At 40.6% G+C, this 20,370-nt stretch overlaps 1 protein-coding gene and 1 long non-coding RNA gene across 10 annotated transcripts in view; one reads left to right on the top strand and one right to left on the bottom strand.

Moving 5' to 3' along the window:
• The first annotated feature begins 4,338 nt into the window (after window positions 1–4,338).
• The window catches only part of SSBP1 (single stranded DNA binding protein 1), a 16,855-nt gene continuing 823 nt past the window's right edge, over window positions 4,339–20,370 (top strand). For 2 of the 9 annotated variants that reach the window (XM_040471762.1, XM_040471758.1), the window contains exons 1-7: window positions 4,375–4,440; window positions 5,106–5,172; window positions 7,641–7,701; window positions 8,295–8,435; window positions 8,641–8,734; window positions 10,210–10,298; window positions 14,656–14,729. In XM_040471762.1, the coding sequence (XP_040327696.1) occupies window positions 5,149–5,172; window positions 7,641–7,701; window positions 8,295–8,435; window positions 8,641–8,734; window positions 10,210–10,298; window positions 14,656–14,699 (453 nt within the window). In that variant the 5' untranslated portion in view covers window positions 4,375–4,440; window positions 5,106–5,148 and the 3' untranslated portion in view covers window positions 14,700–14,729. Of the gene's footprint in view, window positions 4,443–5,105; window positions 5,173–7,640; window positions 7,702–8,294; window positions 8,436–8,640; window positions 8,735–10,209; window positions 10,299–14,655; window positions 17,049–17,900; window positions 17,984–20,370 lie in introns of those variants that run through there. The other 7 variants (XR_005789131.1, XR_005789130.1, XM_040471761.1 and 4 more) reach the window with 7 other exon arrangements.
• The window catches only part of LOC121028230 (uncharacterized), a 16,640-nt gene continuing 3,146 nt past the window's right edge, over window positions 6,877–20,370 (bottom strand). The window contains exons 2-3 of the long non-coding RNA XR_005789132.1: window positions 11,116–11,123; window positions 6,877–6,887 (exon numbers count right to left, since the gene is read on the bottom strand). This is a non-coding gene — a long non-coding RNA (uncharacterized LOC121028230). The remainder of the gene's footprint in view (window positions 6,888–11,115; window positions 11,124–20,370) is intronic.

Here is a 20,370-nt window from a genome sequence, read left to right as displayed (position 1 = left end):
TAGCTGCAGAGACACTGCTGAGTGTGAGTGGGACTGGGTCTTCACTGGGCTAGCGATTTAATCCCTTCCAGTTCCGTTGGAGGTTTAAGTTTACCCCTTGCCTCAGTAAGAAGCTGCATTCTCAGTCCTGAAGTTCTGTTTCCGCACAGAGATCACAAGATAACCTGGGGAACTAATGATCAAGTATTAACATCATTGCACTGCCAATATTAAAGTTAAATATTTTAGGATATAAATATGGTGATTTACTATAGATATTCTTTTATTTTATTTTTTATTTTTATTTATTATATATTTATTTATTTTCAATATATGAAGTTTATTGTTGAATTGGTTTCCATACAACACCCAGTGCTCATCCCAAAAGGTGCCCTCCCCAATACCCATCACCCACCCTCCCCTCCCTCCCACCCCCCATCAACCCTCAATTTATTCTTGGCTTTTAAGAGTCTCTTATGCTTTGGCTCTCTCCCACTCTAACCTCTTTTTTTTTTTTTTTTTTCCCCCTTCCCCCATGGGTTTCTGTTAAGATTCTCAGGATCCACATAAGAGTGAAACCATATGGTATCTGTCTTTCTCTGTATGGCTTATTTCACTTAGCATAACACTCTCCAGTTCCGTCCACGTTGCTACAAAGGGCCATATTTCATTCTTTCTCATTGCCACGTAGTACTCCATTGTGCACATAAACCACAATTTCTTTATCCATTCATCAGTTGATGGACATTTAGGCTCTTTCCATAATTTGGCTATTGTTGAGAACTATAGATATTCTTAAACACACACTGACATTAAGCTGCCAACAGATAATCTTGAGACTTATAGTTAAAGGAATACTATTATACTTCACTAAGCTCTAACATACGTATCAGTTTATAGAAGCCATTCATCTAAAGCTCTACAAAGATGAACATTGAAAGATAAAGGTCAGCATTTCAGCCTGAATGGTTAACTTTTTTATCTCTATATGAACCATAATTTCGATCCTGATTTACATAAAAATTGTCAGGTTGATTTTTTAAAAATGATTTAACAACAAAACATAGCCATAATAACTAATAACTGAAGTATTGCTAAAATTGCTTTTGAGCCACTTTAAAATAGATGCTAGTAATCCATTTAGATAGGAAGTGCTGTAATTTTCCAACCATTATCATGAGGCTAGAGAAAAATTGATTTAGAAGCAAAGTGAAAACCTGATTAAAAATTCCAAAAAATGTTTTTCTACAGCAATAATATTGTCCAAAGCTTCCTGTGATAAAGCATTACCAGCCTTAATCTCTACCACTCATAGCTGCTCATAGCTGAGACTTTTTCTAATTTAGAGGGGAAAAAAAAGGCATGGCCAAAGATAACTTTGTGGCCTTGGGCATCTATGAGATACTTCTCTTTCTCAGCTAGCTCTGCAAAGGATGAGAGCCCTTGATTATTCCACTACTGCCGGGGGTAATGGGAGCTGATTAAAGCTGCAATGTTATCTGTCAATACTTTTCAGCACTGAGAAGGCCCTTTCTGGGTCCATGGATGAACGACAAAGTCTCCAATTATGCAAACTGGAGATTCTTGAAGGGGTATCTCTATTATGAAAATGCATTCAGCCATTCTTCCAGGTCCCTGATTTTTTTGTTGTTCGTTTTTAGTTTTCTAATTTCAGGCTTATTTGAACATCCTTCTGCATTCTTTCTATTTTTTCTTCCTATTTCTTTGTTCTGGCCTGTGACCAGAACCCTTTTAAAGCCTCTCCTTGATTTAAAGCATGATTTTTGACAAGATATTCACAAGGTCCCTGTCCTCTAATAATTCACAGTCACTGGGGAAGAGGAGGCACCTTCATGGTCATCTAAATTATAACACAAGATAAGCTGTGTGTAAAGAAAGTGAAATGCGAGAACAAAGTAAGGACTTTATTGGAGTAGAAAATTTTGAAAGTATGGGGAAGGGCATTTCAGACCCTGAGGACAGTGAGAGCAAAGCAATGCTGGAGGATTTGTTGTGGGGAAGGAAGATCGAGTAGAAAACAGGAAAATGCTTTATTTCCATTCGTCCATGACATTGTATATTTTATACATTTTAATGTTTTTGCTTATCAAGAAAAAGGAAAGTAGAAGCACTTGCAACTGTTTCAACAGTCTAAGGAGCATGTGTATTGGTAAATCCTGTGTGAGAACTGAGATTAGCTTAACATGCTATTTATGTAGATTAAGATGTTATTTATAAAGTTATGAGTTTGCCCAAGGCTGTCTGTTTTTAACTGGTGTGACCCTTTCTTAAAATTATTTATTTTGAGAGAAAGAGAACATGCGAGTGCCCACAGGGGAGGGGCAGAGAGAGGAAGGGAGAGAGAATCCCAAGCAGGCTCCACACTGCCAGCACAGAGCTCAATGTAGGGCTCGAACTCATGAAATATGAGACCATGACGGGAGCCCAAATCAAGAATTGGATGCTTAACTGACTGAGCCACCCAGGCACCCTTTCTTCTTTTTAATTTGAAACAACCGTTTTCATACTCCTCACTCAAAAGTATGTGCAAATAGAAAGAGGGAGATGTCAATGGAATAATGAAATAACTTATAGGGCTAAGTGAGTGGATATAGACAAATGCATGTAGGTGATCAGGGAGACGTTTTTAAAAGATGATTCCAAAGTTCAAGTCTGGGAGAATGTTGGTACCATTAAAATAAACAAATAGCTTAGAAGGGAAAAATTGGCTTTGGAGGAAAGGATGAATTTAGTTTTTCATTTGACTCAACTGTTCAAGTAGAAGTTGAGATTTTTAAATAGGAAATCATTGGAAGGCACTGGCAGTAGTAACATAGGTGGTGGGGTGTATCAATGTCTGTGCAAGGCCTGAAGGCAGTATAACATGCTGTTTCAGGAGCTAAACATTGAAATAAAATGGTAAAAAAGGTAACATGGGAGATAAACATCTAGGATATGCCGACTATTATTTTCTCCTTTAAGGGCATATTTTCTCCTTTAAGGCCAAAAATGGGCCAATGGAGGATTCAAGTAGGATCCCAAGAAGGTGATTTGCTTGTTAGAATGATCTGGAGGGGGGCGCCTGGGTGGCTTAGTCGGTTGAGCGTCCGACTTCGGCTCAGGTCACGATTTCACGGTTTGTGAGTTCGAGCCCCGCATCGGGCTCTGTGCTGACAGCTCAGAGCCTGGAGCCTGCTTCTGCTTCGGTGTCTCCCTCTCTCTCTGTCCCTAACCCATTTGCATTCTGTCTCTGTCTCTATCAAAAATAAATAAACATTAAGAAAAACAAAAGAATGATCTGGAGGATACTTTCATTTTCTAGAAGTTGGACAGTACCAGGACCAGCAGAGGAGAGGCCTGTATCCTGCAATCTGTGGGGCCCCCATAACTTCTTCCTAAGCAGGGCCAAGATTAGAGTGAAGGAGGCAAAATTTAAGGGTGCTAAGAAACACAGCAATCAAGATCAAGGACACTTTAATGCAATATTTAAAAAATATTAAAATTAATGAAAAAAATCCACAATGAATAAAATATCAGAATTAAAAAAAAAACCCACAAGATCAGTAAGCTGAAGTTAACTAAAACTAAGTTTGCAACTTGGTCAAGAAAAATCATCAGACATGGCAATTCCTGCAATTGGAAGTCAGATAAGCAAAGAAGTAGATTTTGTAAATACTATTGATCAATTTACTTCTGTTAAGGTCAGTAAAGCTACTGTAACTTCTGTTTTTGGTATAAATAGAATATTTAAAGTTAAAATAGTGTTGTGAGTTTTAATATATCTACTCTTCAAATTTTCCATATTTCTTCAAGTACTTTAATGCTCTGGGATTTTTTTTTGTTTTTAATATGTAAAAACGTGTATCGGTGCACCCATTTTTTCTCGTGCCTCAGATCCAACGTGGCTCAGATCTTGTGCTTAATTAAAATTTTGGCTTTTTTGTTCACCACTGATTTTTTGCATTAATTTTGTCTTCTCGAAATATTATTTTGATTGCCAATTTTTTTGTCACCCCCTTAATTTTTCGCTCTCAGTTCCTGCTCTACTTCTTTTTCTGGTTTCCTTACTGCTTTAGCAGGCTTGGACCTTTCCAGTCTTTCCCAGGAACCAGCCATCCTTTGTTTCGTCTAACTCGCCCCCTCCTGGTCCAAGCTGGGAAGCTTGTGAAATAATTTCATTTCATTAGAAACTTCAAATCAGCTCCACTCACCACCCGGCGGCGTTGCTTCTCTGCTCCCGCCGGAAAAAAAAAAGCTCCCGGAACTACCGCATTAAGGAGGTTTGCTTTCCGCGGCGCTAGCCGGAGCATTTCTACAGACGCACACCACAGACTTTCCGTTTTCTTAACCCCTATCGCGTTGCTTGCGTCGCCTCTGTATCCGGAAGTGGTCACCTAGCTCGAGGTTAGTTCGGGCTAGAGTGTCCGGTGAGGGTGGAGGGAGCCACGAGTTCTTTGCTAGGTGTGCGTGCAGCTCTTTGTGGTTCGGGTGGTGGTGCTGTGTCGGTGTCTTGGCTTTTCTCTTCGCACCCATGCGGAGGACTTCAGGGTTTTCTGTCACCTCCCTGTCCCTTTACGTTGTTGGTTGGGAGCGCCACCATTGAGAAAGGGCGCCCTCCCATCCCCGGCGGTGAGGCCGGGGAGTCCAGGGCTCTCCTTGGTCTTTGCTAACGGGTTTGGAGGCAGTAATTTTTGGAGCAACAAGTTTCGGCTTTAAGTCCCTTGGTGACATTCTAATACTGAGCCCTTACCATGTGTTAGGAACTAACTTAGAAATGTTGGTTGTGGCAGTGAATAAGTCAGACAAAAATCCCTGCCCTAAGGGGCTTGCAATTTAAAGAAATTTGGAAAGTCGGTGGAATGCACATGGGAATAAATCAGAAAGTATTTTCTGTATGGTTTGGAGGAAGAGGAAGCCAAGGGGAATAAAAAAAAAGACAGTAAAGCGTTTTGGGGGGTTGGGGGAGTCCTAAAATGTGCAGGGATGTTGATGTTTATGGTCGCAAGACCCACCGCATGAAAATTTCGAACGCAGTTAGGCATTTAGGATTAGTGAATTTGTGCTCTTGCTGTAAGATGCGTTTATTTATTTATTTTCTCTCTCTCTCTCTCTCTCTCTTTTTTCAGAGGAAGACCAAAGACTAGGTTGTAGGAAAAGCAAATAGAAGCCATGTTTCGGAGACCTGTATTACAGGTAATCACTTTTCCTTCTTAGTGTTGAGATGCCTTATTATCAACCATAGTGATCAGATTTCTACAGGCTTTTGACTGCAGAGGCAAAAGACCTTTGAGCCCACCTACTTTATGTGTACTCCTTTGATAGAGAGGATTGGGGGTAGATTTTCCTTGTGTCAATAATGTTTACTAAAACAAAACAAAAATTTCCCACCAGTATATAATGGGAGTCATGATATTTTATTTTATTTTATTTTATTTTTTATTTTATTTTATTTTATTTTATTTTAATTTTTTTTTAACGTTTTATTTATTTTTGAGACAGGGAGAGACAGAGCATGAACAGGGGAGGGTCGGAGAGAGGGAGACACAGAATATGAAACAGGCTCCAGGCTCCAAGCTGTCAGCACAGAGCCCGACGCGGGGCTCGAACTCACGGAGATCATGACCTGAGCCGAAGTCGGCCGCTAAACTGACTGAGCCACCCAGGCGCCCCAGTCATGATTTTTTAAAATGTACTCCTTGTATTTTGGTCAGTTAGGGAGCATTTAGTGTCCTTAGCGATCTAGAGACTATGAGGATCATTTCCAGCATTTTTCTATGAGGCATGTGGTTCCTTTTTGACCACCAACCTCTTGTTGTCAGCCTTCCACCCCTCATCTCCCTGTACTGAGGAGTGTAGCTCACGTCACCCCATCATGACAAATGTACAATGTCCACAGTTCCTTCTCATTCTACCAGTCTGACTCCTCATTTCTTCAGACACTCTAGCCAGCCTTCAGCCCACCTAGACTACCCATTTTCCCGACTTAACCACGTTTGGGCTGCCACTTTGTAGATTCTTTTTTTTTTTTTAATTTATTTTTATTTTTTTTTAACGTTTATTTATTTTTGAGACAGAGAGAGACAGAGCATGAATGGGGGAGGGTCATAGAGAGGGAGACACAGAATCTGAAACAGGCTCCAGGCTCTGAGCTGTCAGCACAGAGCCTGACGCGGGGCTTGAACTCAGGACCACGAGATCATGACCTGAGCTGAAGTCGGCTGCTTAACTGACTGAGCCACCCAGGTGCCCTTGTAGATTCTTTATAACACCTCTTACTTCCCATCCTGTTAAGACTAATGAAGAAGCTGTTCCTCTGGGAAACCTGTTCTCATCTCCCTCCCTCTACTATAGAATTAACTCTGTATTCTTGGATCCTCACTTTAACCTATACAGACTTTTAACGTTTTGCGTGTGTGTGTGTGTGTGTGTGTAAACGTGAAACAGAAAAGTTAACGACTGTCTTAATGCTTTAAGAAATCTTTAAAGCTAGATGTAAAAGTTAAGAATTTAATTTTAAAAATTATCCCAGTTAATTCTTCACCTATTTCTGTTTTTCTAGTAGGTCTTAATTTTCGTTTGCCCAAAATGAGACATATTATCCTATAAGACTTAGGAGCTCTGGCTCACCTCAGTACTTAAATTGGTACAATTCTAGAAGTATGACACAAGTACTAGTTTGCTTGAGTCTTTGCCGTGTTATAACTCCATCTTTATTTCTTAACCACCTGCTGCTCCAAAACACAGTGGTAGGATTCCATAGTCAACAGTATTCCAGGAATGGCTGTTCATTTGGTTGGTGGATGTTTGCTTTTTATATTAAAAGTGCTACCATATGATACCTGTTTCTCTGATGTAATGGTTAGCTCTCTGATCGTTGAAATCAGCAATGTGCCTGGTGACCTGTGCTCCTACCATGGCAGTAGCCCTTGAACAGAATGTCCTTAAGGAGGCAGCAGAGGGCGGTGGGAACAGTGGCAGCCTTGGTGTTGGATGGCCCTGGGTTCCAGGCATGACTTGCCAGTTACTTCCTGTAGGATTTTGGGCACTTTACTTAATCTCCCTAAGTTTCATTTTTTTCATCTCCAAAGTAGGGATAATTTTACACAGTGTATACATTTATTCTGAGGATTAATTTGTAAGAGGTAAAGCACTTAGCTGGTCTTCAGTAGTGATAGCTGCAAGATCATTGAATGCCGCCACCAGTTTGTGTTAGTTACTGCCTTCCTCTGACAGACTGACTTGAATAGTCCTATTTTGTACCTTATCAGAGAATCAGATTTGTCTTAGACTTTTCTCTTTGGTCTATCAAAAGCATGAATTTTTCCAGCATATATATGATTTGACCTTTTTTTGCACAACTATGGAAGCACCATAATCAGGAGGGTTACCACGAAAGAACCAGGAGAGGATTCTAAATTAGCTTTCCTGGGCATGCCGTCTGGCTCTGTGTACCTTTGGGCTTCTGTAGTAGATGGCCCTCAAGCATTTGCATGGTCCTCCTGGCACTGTGGTGGGGGGACAGTGAAGGGCACTGCTTGTGTTCTGGGCATGAATGCTGTAGGACTTGCCAACCAGATGGTGACTGAGTATGAGCAGGTCTTCTGTTTGGGTTTACCTTTCCCCCCGAATTAAAACCATTTCACTGATTTATTCCCCTTTAGGTGTTTCATCAGTTTGTAAGACGTGAGTCTGAAATAGCCAGCAGCTTGGTTCTTGAAAGATGTAAGTAGTGGCTAATTTCCAAGTTTAAAGTATGTTGTTTGTTCTTAAATGTGTGGTAGAAGAGGTGCACTGGTTGCGTTATACGCAGGTAATCGTCATGCCTTTGGCTCCTTTTGGGCTCTCCACTCTTGGCCTTGCCCCATCAGGCTGCAGGGGCCTTCTAGAATCTCCTTGAGTCCTATCTGGTTATCTAATTCTTCCAAGGTCATGTGCTATTTGGCTGAGAGAGTGAAACTTTGTGAAAGCTCTTCTTTCATGGAGTAGTCCTGTGTATTTATAAAGATTTTCAGATCTCAGATTTGTTTTTTTAACCTTATGGTTTTTTTTTTTTTAAAAAAGGTATTTCAAAGAATTTAAGGTAAAGTAAAGAACTTAGTGTTTGTTTGTGGGCTACTTTTTCAAAGAATATTTTCTCCTTTCTTGCCAATCCTCTTTTCTCTCCCATACGGCCTTTATTTGTCCCTTCAACTTACCTTCTGAACGTGTAGAACTTGGGTTTTGCTCAATGCTGAGATTGAAATTGAAATAATATTTGTAGCTGTTCCTCTTCTGTACCTTTCTCTCAAGCTCCTTTTATTTACACGTTGTTTCAGCTCTGAACCGTGTGCAGCTCCTTGGGCGAGTGGGTCAGGACCCCGTCATGAGACAGGTGGAAGGGAAGAACCCGGTCACAATATTTTCTCTAGCAACGAATGAGATGTGGCGGTCAGGGGAGAGTGAAGTATACCAAATGGGTGAGTATACAGACTGGGGTTTTAATTGTATCAGCAATAAATAGACATTATTCTCAGCTAATTAGATATGAGGTGCTTTTAGAAAGAATCTTCTCTGATTCTGTGCTTTTCTCTTCGAAATTGTGACGTTGGTTTTGCTGGGCATGTTGTCTTTTGGCATTGGTTTGGTCTGCTGGCGTTTATAACCACATTTTCTATTCTTGAGATTTAGGTGATGTCAGTCAAAAGACGACATGGCACAGAATATCAGTATTCCGACCAGGCCTCAGAGATGTGGCGTATCAGTATGTGAAAAAGGGGTAAGTTGAGAAAGAAGGATCTTACAGATTGAATGGTTTAAAAAAACTGGTAACAGGTGTTCTCAGGGAATGCCTACCTCCTTTATTCTAATAACTCTGTGTTAACTCGATACTTACTCAGAGCTTAGTGTTATATGCACGGTGTGTCGCCGTGTGTCTAATTCAGAGATGTATAGAACATGGTTTTGCTTGCTAAGAATTTATAATTTAGGCCAAATAACAGGTATACATAAACAGAAGCAGATGAGGCAAGAGAGAAGGCAAAGTGTACTGAGCACCGTATGAGCAGGTGCAACCCATGCTGTTAGGAGTTCCTATGTCGCCGCAGCCAGGGATCCCCACGGCGGGTGTCTTGCCTCTTGGCATCTGCATGGAGTCCTTAGTACAGGATCTGGAATGTGTGTGTAGCCTGGCACAGGTGAGGTATTATGGCAGTGTTCACAGCTGTTGTTTTATATTTGGTAATTTTAGTTTGGCTCCCTTTTGGAATGCTTAGTGTATAGATAAAAAGTGTCATTTCCAAACCCGTGGAAAGACAAAAGCGTATGTTGAACAGCAGTTGTATTCATAGTTAATGTATTTAGAAATGTGCTAGTTTTATAGAAGTAAAATAGATTTCATGGAAAACAATTTCAGGAATAACTAAAATTTCTGTTTCTTTTCAATAAACTGTGTTCCTTTTTTTCTGTTTACTTTCTTAGTCCTTTATATATGTATGTATAAGTTTGTGCATCTACACATACGTATAAATACAGGAAATTTCAAGGAAAATATCTGTTTGCGGTTTATGTGTATATTCGACACCCGATCACTTTACCAGTTTTGTCTCCTATATTATGCTTTTTTGGTAAGGGTAGACTGAAAATAAATGCTAGCATGCATTTTCTATCCTTTAAAATCAGAGTTATGGTTGTCTTCTAGTTCAGCCTTCTAAACAATGCAGAAATGGTCTTAGTGATTAAGTCTAAGTGAAATACTACACCAAAACCTCTGTTTTGAATTTTAATAATCTAAGTCCCTGGAAAATAAATTCATGAACGTGACTATGGAAAGGAACTGAAAAATAAGTGAAAATCAACAAATCTGTTAGGGGGTCAAAAATAAAAGGTGAAGAAAAATGGCAGATTGGAAGTCAGTCCCAGAGATTTAAAGGATGCCACTATGTTGCTCTTCCATTTCATGGTCTTTTAAAAAAAATTTTTTTTAAGGGGGAGAGAGAGAGCTTGTGTGCACATGCACGCTCAAGCAGGGGAGGGGCAGAGGGAGAGAGAATCTCAAGTAGGCTGCATGCTCAACGAGGAGCCCAACGTGGGGCTTGATCCCACAATCCTGGGATCATGACCTGAGCCAAAATCAAGAGTCAAGATGTTGGTTCTGTATTCATCCTCAGTGTGTACTTGTTCCTGCTCTCACCTGACTCTCTTTTCAAACACATTAGAATCTCCAGACTGAAAAGTGAATTTTATTTTTATCAGGTCCCGTATCTATGTGGAAGGGAAAGTCGACTATGGTGAATACACAGATAAAAACAATGTGAGGCGACAGGCAACAACAATCATAGCTGGTAAGAAGCTTGTGGTAACAGCTGTTCCCTCCTCTCTCTTCCCTTATAAAAAGCTTGGCTTCTTATAAGTAACTTTAACGGGGACTTTGGGTACAGATGCTGAGATGGTCAGGCAACTCACCGTGAGAATTGCGAGTGTGGCTCAGGGATTTGCTATGGTTTCTACAGTTCCTTCAGAAAATTCTCTCTGTGCTCACTTTCATTTCACAAGTAACTTTTGAGTAGAGTGTCTGTTGGTCCTTACTGTTTGAAGTAAAAAAAATTTTAGTGTCTGAGGACATGGCGTAAACAGGCAGAAGCCTGTGCCAAGGTAAAGTTACACCGCCGTGAGGGGCATTAGACATTTGTGCAGATTTATTGAGAACCTGCTTGGTGCTGGACATGATGATTTAAAAAGAAATATTTTTTTAATGTTTATTTTTGAAAGAGAGACGGAGAGACAAAATGTGAATGGGGGAGGGACAGAGAGAGGAAGGGAGACACAGAATCCAAAGCAAGCTCTAGGCTCTGAGCTGTCAGCGCATAGCCCAATGCGGGGCTCGAACTCGTGAACCGTGAATCATGACCTGAGCTGAAGTCGGATGCTTCAGTGACTGAGCCACCCCGGCACCCCAGAACATGATGATTTTTAAGTTCCTAAGAAAATGCAAACAATGTAGGAAACATGGACACACAAAGCTTAAAGATTAAGAAGATACCTCCTAGGGGCGCCTGGGTGGCTCAGTCGGTTGGGTGTCCAACTTTGGCTTGGGTCATGATCTCATGGCTCATGAGTTCTAGCCCTGCGTTGGGCTCTTCTGCTGTCAGCGGAACCCACTTCCGATCCTCTGTCCTCATCTCTCCATGCCCGTCCCCTGCTCATGCTCTTGTGCTCTGTCTCTCAAAAATAAATCAAAACATTAAAAAGAAAAAAAAAAGAAGATATCTCCTAGAGCAGAGTTTTCAAACTGTTTTGAAAATTCTACAAGAAGTTTGAAAAGATATAGTTCTTTTGGACATACTTAAGTTGACGTAAAAATCTTTTTTCAATAAGAAGTTGTTACCCTGAAATGTATCAGTGGCTGTAAATACCATAGCAGTTTGATACTCCTCATTTTTTTTAAAAAAATTCAACAAGCTCTTAAGCATTTGGAAATTTTGTTATTTCTTGTTCTCCGAACTTGTTTTTCCATTTTCTCCTAAGAAAGGTATTTTAACATATATTGTACAATTCAGAACTTTTTATTATTCATTGTATTATGTTTGTAACAAAAATACATACCTAAATAGAAATTTTAAAACGTTAAAAAAATTATGTGATATTAAGGCTCTAAATGTTACATATTTTTTGATTGGGTTATCATTATAGTTGTTTTTAGAACATATGTGACCAAAACAATTTTAATATATAAATATGAAAACTGAAATTTTATTAAAAATACACTTTTTAATGAGGAAGATGGTTTTTTTTTTAACCTCTTGGAAAAATTAATAAGACAGTTGTTAAATGTTAATTTTGTTCTTTTGTTTGTTTTTATGGATGTAAATACTGAGAAACCTAATTTTTTTTTTTAATAAGTAGATGGGAATGAAAGAAAGTAATGTCTCAGTGTTTATGAACTTTTGAGATACGCCAATGTTAGACATCCTTTAAAAATTGATTTTTTTAAATTATGGAAAACGTCAAACATACACAAATATAGAAAAGTAAAAAAAAGGAAATGTATCATTTGGCTTCAACAGTTACCAACTGATGGCAAGTGTGATTTCTTCTATAGCCCCAACCCACTTTTCCTCCACTTGGATTATTATTATTTTTTTTTTATTAAATTTTTTTTTAACATTTATTTATTTTTGAGACAGAGAGCGAGCATGAACAGGGGAGGGTCAGAGAAAGAGGGAGACACAGAATCTGAAACAAGCTCCAGGCTCTGAGCTGTCAGCACAGAGCCCGATGCGGGGCTCAAACCCACGGACCGCGAGATCATGACCTGAGCCGAAGTCGGATGCTTAACCGACTGAGCCACCCAGGCGCCCCTACACTTGGATTATTTTGAAGTGAATCTCAGACATTATATTATTTCATCCATAAGTGTTTTCAATAGGTATATCTGAAAGATATGGATTCCTATTTAAGGCATAACTACTATGCTGTTATCACACCTAATATTAAATTTAAATATTTTTACCAGACATCACAATGTTTAAATTTTTTTGATTGCTTAATAAATACAAGTCCATACACTATATTACATGGCTTATATCTTGAGTCTCTTTCTTATTTTTTTTTAAGCAGCAAATTTATTTTCTCAGAATTCTGGAGGCGAGAACTCTTGAGAACTTAAGTCTCTTTTAATCGACAGATTTTCCTTTTATCGTTCTCCTTTACTTAGCTCCAGAGTTCATGTCTTAACCATATTGATAAGTTCTAATTTGTTGTAAATAATAGTCAAAAAATATATTCTCTTACTGGTTTTTTTGAATGTGTATTGATCTTGAAAACCAATATAATTATCTTTGAACCCTCATCAGACTTTAGATGAGGTCCTTTGTGACCATTTTGCTTCCATAATTTCTTGAATGTCTTGACAGTATTTCATTTCTGGGTGCCCTCATCTTCCTTGAGCCATATCTCCAGAGATACCTACCTGTTCAAAATTTTTTTCTGGGGGTGCCTGGGGGACTTAGTTAAGTGTCCCGACTCTTGATTTTGGCTCAGGTCATGATCTTAGGGTTGTGAGATTGAAACCCGTGTTGGGCTTCCCACTAAGCTTCGAGTCTGCTTAAGATTCTCTCCCTCCTTCTCCCTCTGCACCTCCCCTGCTTGCACACACATGTGCATTCTCTCTCTCTCAAAAAATAACAATAAAAAAAGTAATAGACTTTTATGTGGAAACGTGGAAAACCAAACTTTCTTTCCTTCCTTCCTTCCTTGTTCCTTCCTTCCTTCCTTCCTTTTTTCTTTCTTTCTCTCTCATTCTTTTTCTGTTCTTTTTTTTTTCTTTCTTTTCTTTTCTTTCCTTCTTTCCTTTCTTCGTTCTCCACACTGGGCATGGAGGCTTGTACTCACAGGTTTGAACTCACAATCCTGAGTTCAAGACCTTGAGATGGGATCAAGACTCAGATGCTTAATTAACCAGCTGAGCCACCCAGGATCCCCCAAACCAAACTTTCTAGTAAAATAATTGCATTTCTAAGTCTTTATCAATTTTGTGTTTATTTTATCAATTATGTGTTTATTTAATACTTTCATATTCTGTTGTAAACCAAAAGTGTGGGTAAACTTTGGAATGTGTGAATTATTCTGAACCAAACTAGCTACTCAGTAGAAACAGTTCAGATTATCTGCCATTTTGTTTTCTTCTTGTAACTAGTATTCACCGCATGGGTGAGTTGATTGAGCTTTTAAAGTGGATTTATGGCTAGTAGTGAAAATGAATAGATGTTCAGTAACATTTGAATTGAAAGAAATAGAGTTTAAATTTGGTTGCTTGGTTTTGTAGGTCATGTTTTTTCCTCCTAGGGATCCATGTCTAGAACTTAATCACCAGTGGATGGCACTCTTGCCATTTTACGCTGTGGTGTCTGTTCTAATCTCTTCTGAAATAACCGTTCTTTACCAAAATATTCTATTTTTAGAAGACTAGTCGTAAATACTGTCATGTAATAGCCACTTTTTAAGTAATCTTAAAGTTACGAGTATCTAGATCTTTTCAAGTTATACAGGAAGTACTACTACTTTTCCTTTGCCTGTCCTGAACTAACTCTGTCTGGGACAACATTTTAAGTGCAATGTCTGATGTTCTTGTATGAGAATGCTCTCCCTGTGATATGGAGTAGTAAAAGTTTTCCCAAGAATGAGTATATAAAAATCAGGGTGTTTTAAAATTTAAAACTAGAATGTCTTCTGTGTGAGTGTTGCAGCCTACTTAAAAAAAATCAATAAATCTGTGTTGGACCTTGTCCTCTCTCTACCTCCAGCATGTGTAACATTGTGCCTTGGCCCTCTTGTGTGTGTGGATGTGCTGCCTGGTATCATGGCATCGATCAGAGCATTGCAAACTTTGAAATCGGTGACTAGTTCTTTTGTAGCAAGTTACTGCCAGGCGGTTATAACTGTGTTCAGGGAAGACAGGAACTATCACACGTCTCCCGACAAGGTCTGAGTTGTTGAAAAATAGCTGAAGCCCAGCTTTTAGCTCCATTTTTCCTGTTGTTTATGCCGCTAATGAACACAGCAGGAGTCACTTCACATTTTGGGAATTTTTCTCAAGTCGTTTAGTTAACAGCATTTAAGTTTGTGTGTATTATAGAGGAGTGATTAATTAGATGGAGAAAGAGTTCTGAAAATAATACTTCTGCTTTGGCTTCTTTACAGATAATATTATATTTCTGAGTGACCAGACCAAAGAAAAGGCATAGAGTGGACGATTCTTCTTTGGCCATTGTTTGGTACGGTCTCATTTCCAAATCACGTATAGTCTTTATAGTTCCTAAGGACAAGAATTAAAATATTCTTTTATATAAAATGAGTAATAATACTTTTGACTGTTCCTCCCCCTTGTCTCATAAACCTTGGTAGCTAATTGTTTATTCTTTTAGGGATGGTTTCTGTGTACAAGAGTATAAAACAGATGAACTTGGGTTCATCTATGTTATGGCAAAAGGATAGGTGTCCTTTGGGATGGGCTCTTGCTTTTTATACACGCTTGTATTATAGTACTGATCCAGCCACTAAATATTCTATGTCAGGCCTTTATCCCATTGTTGTGAATAATGATTTTCTTACTGTTTATAAACTAAATGGCGAGGACTGTACTGTATGCTTTTTGTTTCCTGCACCTTAACCAGTGCTTGGCACAGAATAGGTACTCGATAAATGTTGACAGATGAATGATCCCAATGGGATATTAAGCTTCAGCCCAAACTGAAGGGGGTTGCTGAACAGGGGTTGGTATCGAACCTAAACCTAGCTTTAAGACTAACCGACTTTCTTCACATCTTTTGTTTTTGGACAGATTTCACTAGTAGCACTTATGAAATAGAGTTTATCAATAGTAGAGACCCAAAATATAAGTAGGGATGAACTAGTTCATTTCCAGGTGATGCCACAGGGGCTCTGGTTCCACTAGTTTCTGTCTTTCTAAGCCCCATTCTCTATCCTTTTAGTCTCACCCAGAACTTGGGGGAGTCCCCTAAACAACCTTTGACATTGCCTCTGTAGGTTAGAGCCTGAGGTGTGACATTTTCCTTTTATTTTTCCACCTGGTCTCTTGATGCACATACAAAGATCATTGTGTACACACGATTACTTTCATTATGAGATTCTGGAAATTACAGAGTACTAGTAATTTCCTAATAAGTATTACATAAAGTAAAGTCTGTTTTTCAGTGCCTCTTGTACTTTTTAGGTTTGCATCAGACCTCCACAGGTCTGCTAGCTGGCTGTGCCTGTTTAGAATTGGCCACTGTCGAGCTGGTTGTCCAGTTCAAGTTGTAGCAGTCCCTCATTCTGTCTCGGCCACTCAGGCTCCAGCTTTGCCTCCAGCCCAGCCTGTTTTTTGGTGCCCTAGACTACATGTCTTGTCCCCTGTGCCCGAGAGCAGGGTGCTGACTGTGGTTTAGGTCATGCTGGACTGTCACGGGTTCCCGGTTTACATGCTGCCTTATGGACCCTCACCTGAGCCCCTTTTTGCACTTATGGTACAGTTGGGTCAGGGTAAAGATGGAGTTCTTCAGCTTTTCTCTCTTCTTGTCCAGGAACAGTAGAAAAGGAATTGCCGTTTCCTCATATCAGCCGTCTTTTTTCCTGCAGCTGGGACCATTAATCAGTACATGAACTCTGCTTTGTGAGTTTATACGTTAAAACTGTCTGGTGATGTAGCCCTCACTTCTTTATGCCACATTCCTTAAGGAAAATGTAGATAAAATTGATCTTTGGGCAACTCTTCGTTAGCAAAAGCTGCTTTTATACTCCTTAAACGTTGTGAGAAGTTCTGCAGATTAGTATACCTGTTTAAATAGTGTGATGAATCTGTGCTTTGGGAAGGTAATAGGTGAACAGACCAATTCAGTGACCAGCCCAGAGCAGCTCTGAGTCCAGGGCGCAGGGGCAGAAAGGTGCGCCCCGCCGGATCCCTGTGAGCCGAAGGCGTCGCCGCCGTCCCGCTGCAGGTTGCCTGGAAGGCTCTGAGGTTGGGCAGCAGGGCCTTCAGAGGCGGGTGTTCGGTGCAGAGGCCTCGGCCATGAGGCTGATGGTGCAGATGTGAGGTCTGCAACTGGGCAGCTCCCAGAGCATGGACTCTGCCCTTCCCTTCCTCGGGCAGCCCTGGGTGCTGAGAACTCTGCACCTCTCCCAAGCTGGTCTCGGAGTAGATGTGTGGAACCTGGTAGCTTTAACAGTCGGTCAGGGTCTTGTAGCCCCACGTTTTGTGTCTTGCATTCCCTTTGTCATCTTTTCACGGTGTCAGGGAATATTCCTGTGGAAAACTGCCGTGTGACTTTGATTTTGGGATTCCATGTCGGGTGGGAAGATGAGTAGGATACACGGAGGTGTGGGAGAGAAGGTAGCACACGTGTGGTACTCTCCCATTTTTGAAAAAGAAGTAATAGGTATGAATATATGTTTAGTAAAAGTCTGGGAGGAGAAACATCAAAAGGTTGTGATGATCTCTGGATGGGGGGATTATGTGTGAGTTTCCTTATTATTATTACTGTTTTTTTAGCCTTGAGCTTATATTACTTTTGACAATAAAAACCAAATAAACTGTTTTCACTTTTGGAAAACAAAAATCTTTCCGTTATTTCCAAGTCAGGCTGGACTGCTGATTGACCTTCATTTAGTACTTACTACTTCCTGTCCTAGAGGCGAACAAGATATCTTTCATGTGTTTGCCTCCATTGTCGGCATCTTTGTAGTGCATGCTCAGATACTTCACTTACCTTTTTTTCCCTTCTTTTTCTTTTCTTTTCCTCTTAATACGTGTATAACCTACAACAATTGACTTTAAAGACCAACCCGTATGAGATCCACTGTTTGCTGTCAGTAGTTTTCAGAGTCATTCATTTCTTAAAAACGACCGGGCAGTTAATCCACAGACATCCAAAAATACCAAAGACATGTTTCTGTGGCTGTTTTGGGGATTTCTTGTCATTGCCAACTGGGTTGCAGCCTAACCTTTGCAGCTCAGGAGGAATTATTGGTGGTTTCCCTTTGTTCCCCAAAGAGATTGTGCAGTTCTTGAAGGTGGGGTTATCTTTTACTCAGACTACCCGTTTGTCCCCGTCCAGCTTAGCCTAGCAAAGTGACATTATAGGGCTTTCAAAATGTTTGGTTGGATTGCACCAAAACATTGACATGAAAATGAAGGCAGGCTCACTTTACTTATTTTTCTGTCAGGGTTTGCATTAAGTGCTGTGAAGCTTGGTGGGAGTAACAGCAAGCAAATCATTCTAGAAAACTTCGTGAGTTACAGAGAAATCTCTTAGGGAAAACAGTTACCATACTGAAGGCTGACCTTTTTGTGTATATACTAGGTGCCAGGCCCTGAGCTCAGTGCTTTTTATCATTGTCTCATTTCACTATTACCCTAAGAAGGTGGTGGTATTATCCTGATTTTGCAGGTGAGGAAACCTGAAACTGCGTGGTTAAGTAACATGTCAAAGTCATGCAGCTTATAAGAGGCACAGCTGGAGTTTGAGTTTAGGTATGTGAAGTTTGCATTTTGTTCTCTGCCTACAGTCTGCTTCCCACTGTGTCCCACCTCCACTGGCCCAACTATCCAGAACCCCCACTGCTAACTTTTAGCCCTGCAGGGTGTGTCTAAGTCACCTGGGAGTTCCAGTACATCATAGGTTTTGGCTGGGGTAGAATTAGGGAGAAATACCACCACCTCTTTATTCTTTCTCATTTTCAGTCTGATGATCCTATAGGAAATAGATCACAGTTAATTTTTCTGCTAGGTTATCTTTACTGATTCCTCTTGATCCCTTGTTATCAAGCCATGTTTCTTTACTGGTTAAAATAGGTTATGGCGTCTCCTCCTTTCATTGTTCCTTCTGATTGTTTCCTTCCTACTGAGAGTTGAAACTGTCAGCAAGATTGTGCAAGAATTTGACAGGCTCACTTTTTAGAGAATGAGACTGTTGGCAGGCGTCAACGGCGTTATACCCCCCCCCACTACTGTATATGACCCTGTGCTGTTCCCACAGTCTGTGATAGGATGGTGTGTAGCTTTTTAGGTTGTCCCAAGTCATGCAGACACAATAATGAAATTTCTCTTTTTTGTCTGTACTCTTCATCCGTTTGCTTTGGACCTCAGGGTGGTGTTTGTCCATACAGGTCTACACCTTAACATTTTGCAGTTTTCCTGCCACACCTGTCCTTTGAAAAGGTGGTTTAACTTAATAGTCGTGTTAGTCGCACAGCCTGGATTTGCTTCACTTACCACCTGAGTGACCTCTGCTGAGTTTCTTAACTTTCCCTGCCTCGGATTTTTTGTCGTTTTGTTTTCCTGTGAATAAAACAGGGATGATAGTAGTCCTACTTCATAAGCCTGCTGGGAGGAACACAATGAATAATACATATAACTTACTTGGCACATACTAACTGAACCCAGTGCTCAGTGCCTACTGGCCATTATTACTGTTGTTTGTAGTTACTTTCAACAAGGCATATCCCTTTTCAGTCACCATGCCCATCTCCCCAGTCTCACGGGACACTTCTGGGAGCCTGTAAACTTTAGATTAGTTTATTGTACTTGACCTTCCTTGTTGTTAATGTCTGTGGATTACTGAGAACATAGTCCACTTTAGTAGTGTTTTTTGGTTTGCTTTTAATCTTCCGTGGCTATTTACAGTTAATCTGAGCATCTTTTTAAACTTGAAAGTCACTTGGGCATCTGCTTTAAACCTTGCAAGCATACAGGCCTGGATATAGGGATAAATATAACAGGATTACTGCATTGAAGGGGCTCACAATCTAGGATGATGGGGGCTGGATGGGGAGGACAGAGGCAGGAGCCTGTGTACAAAGCGTGCTGTGGTGTGAGGAGTAGTGTACTGATGGTAGAAATAAAGTCCTGTGGACACAGATGAGAATAGTTATAGATTGGTTTTCAGCAGAGGAAACAGCATGAACAAAGGTCCAGAAACATAAAAGCATATGGATCCATGAAAGATAAAACATGAAAAAGGGGTTGGGGCTGGATCATAAAGAGCCTTGAAAGCTTACACAGGACTTTGGCAGTGGGGAGCTGCATGTTTTGAAATGGACGTATCAGAACTGTGCTTGAGAAAAGTGAAGGCCTGTGAAGGGTTAGAAGTGGGGAAAGCTTGCAGGCCGTCAGGAAGCTCCTGCAAGAGCCTCGAAAGGTTAGCAGAGTGTGCATTACAGGGGACATGTGGGGAGTTTGGGGTTCATGGTTCGTTCACTGTGCAACAGTTATGTGCCAGATCCCATGCTGTGCTCCAGGTTAGGGATACTGAGAGCATGGAACTCCTGTCCAGGACACCCTGGGGACAGTAGGTGCTGGTGGGAAGAGAAGGGCCACGAAGAGATCATTCTGAAGCTGCTCGGGCAGCTGTGTGGATAGTGACGTTTTGTTTCTGAGACTAAGAAACATGAACGTGGGAACAGGTGTGAGAAGAGGGAAGATCAGGAGTAGTTCTGAACGTAATTGAGTTGTAGACTTCCTGGCTTCTATTTGATGATTAACGAGTGGAGCTCAGAAGAGAAGTTGAGACGAGGGACTCTTTTTCTTCTGCCAAACACATTTTAAGCATATTTTGTGAGATAACAAATGTTGCCAGGATTCCAGCTTTCTGCTGTGGAAAACCGTATCGTAGGAGAGGTTTCCAGGGCTTACCTATTTTACAATGTAGGTGGGATTTGTGTTAATCCGGTGTGGTAAGATGACAGACATAAAGAAACTGTCTTGAAAGAGGAGTTTATAAAAGTTGCCAAGAGGAGGGCACATGCCACACCACTAGAGCCACCGGGGGAGCCCCAGGGCAGGCTTTTATTGTGATTTTCGTGGGACAAGGATTTTCACCAGGCTCCGGGCCGAAGGCGGGGGGGGGGGGGGGGGGGGGG

This window comes from Herpailurus yagouaroundi, unplaced genomic scaffold (assembly GCF_014898765.1).
Source record: "Herpailurus yagouaroundi ecotype Mexico unplaced genomic scaffold, PumYag 100, whole genome shotgun sequence".
Taxonomy (NCBI): Eukaryota; Metazoa; Chordata; class Mammalia; order Carnivora; family Felidae; genus Herpailurus; species Herpailurus yagouaroundi.
Note: the sequence above shows the minus strand (reverse complement) of the source record. Positions and strands in the feature narration are given on the sequence as shown.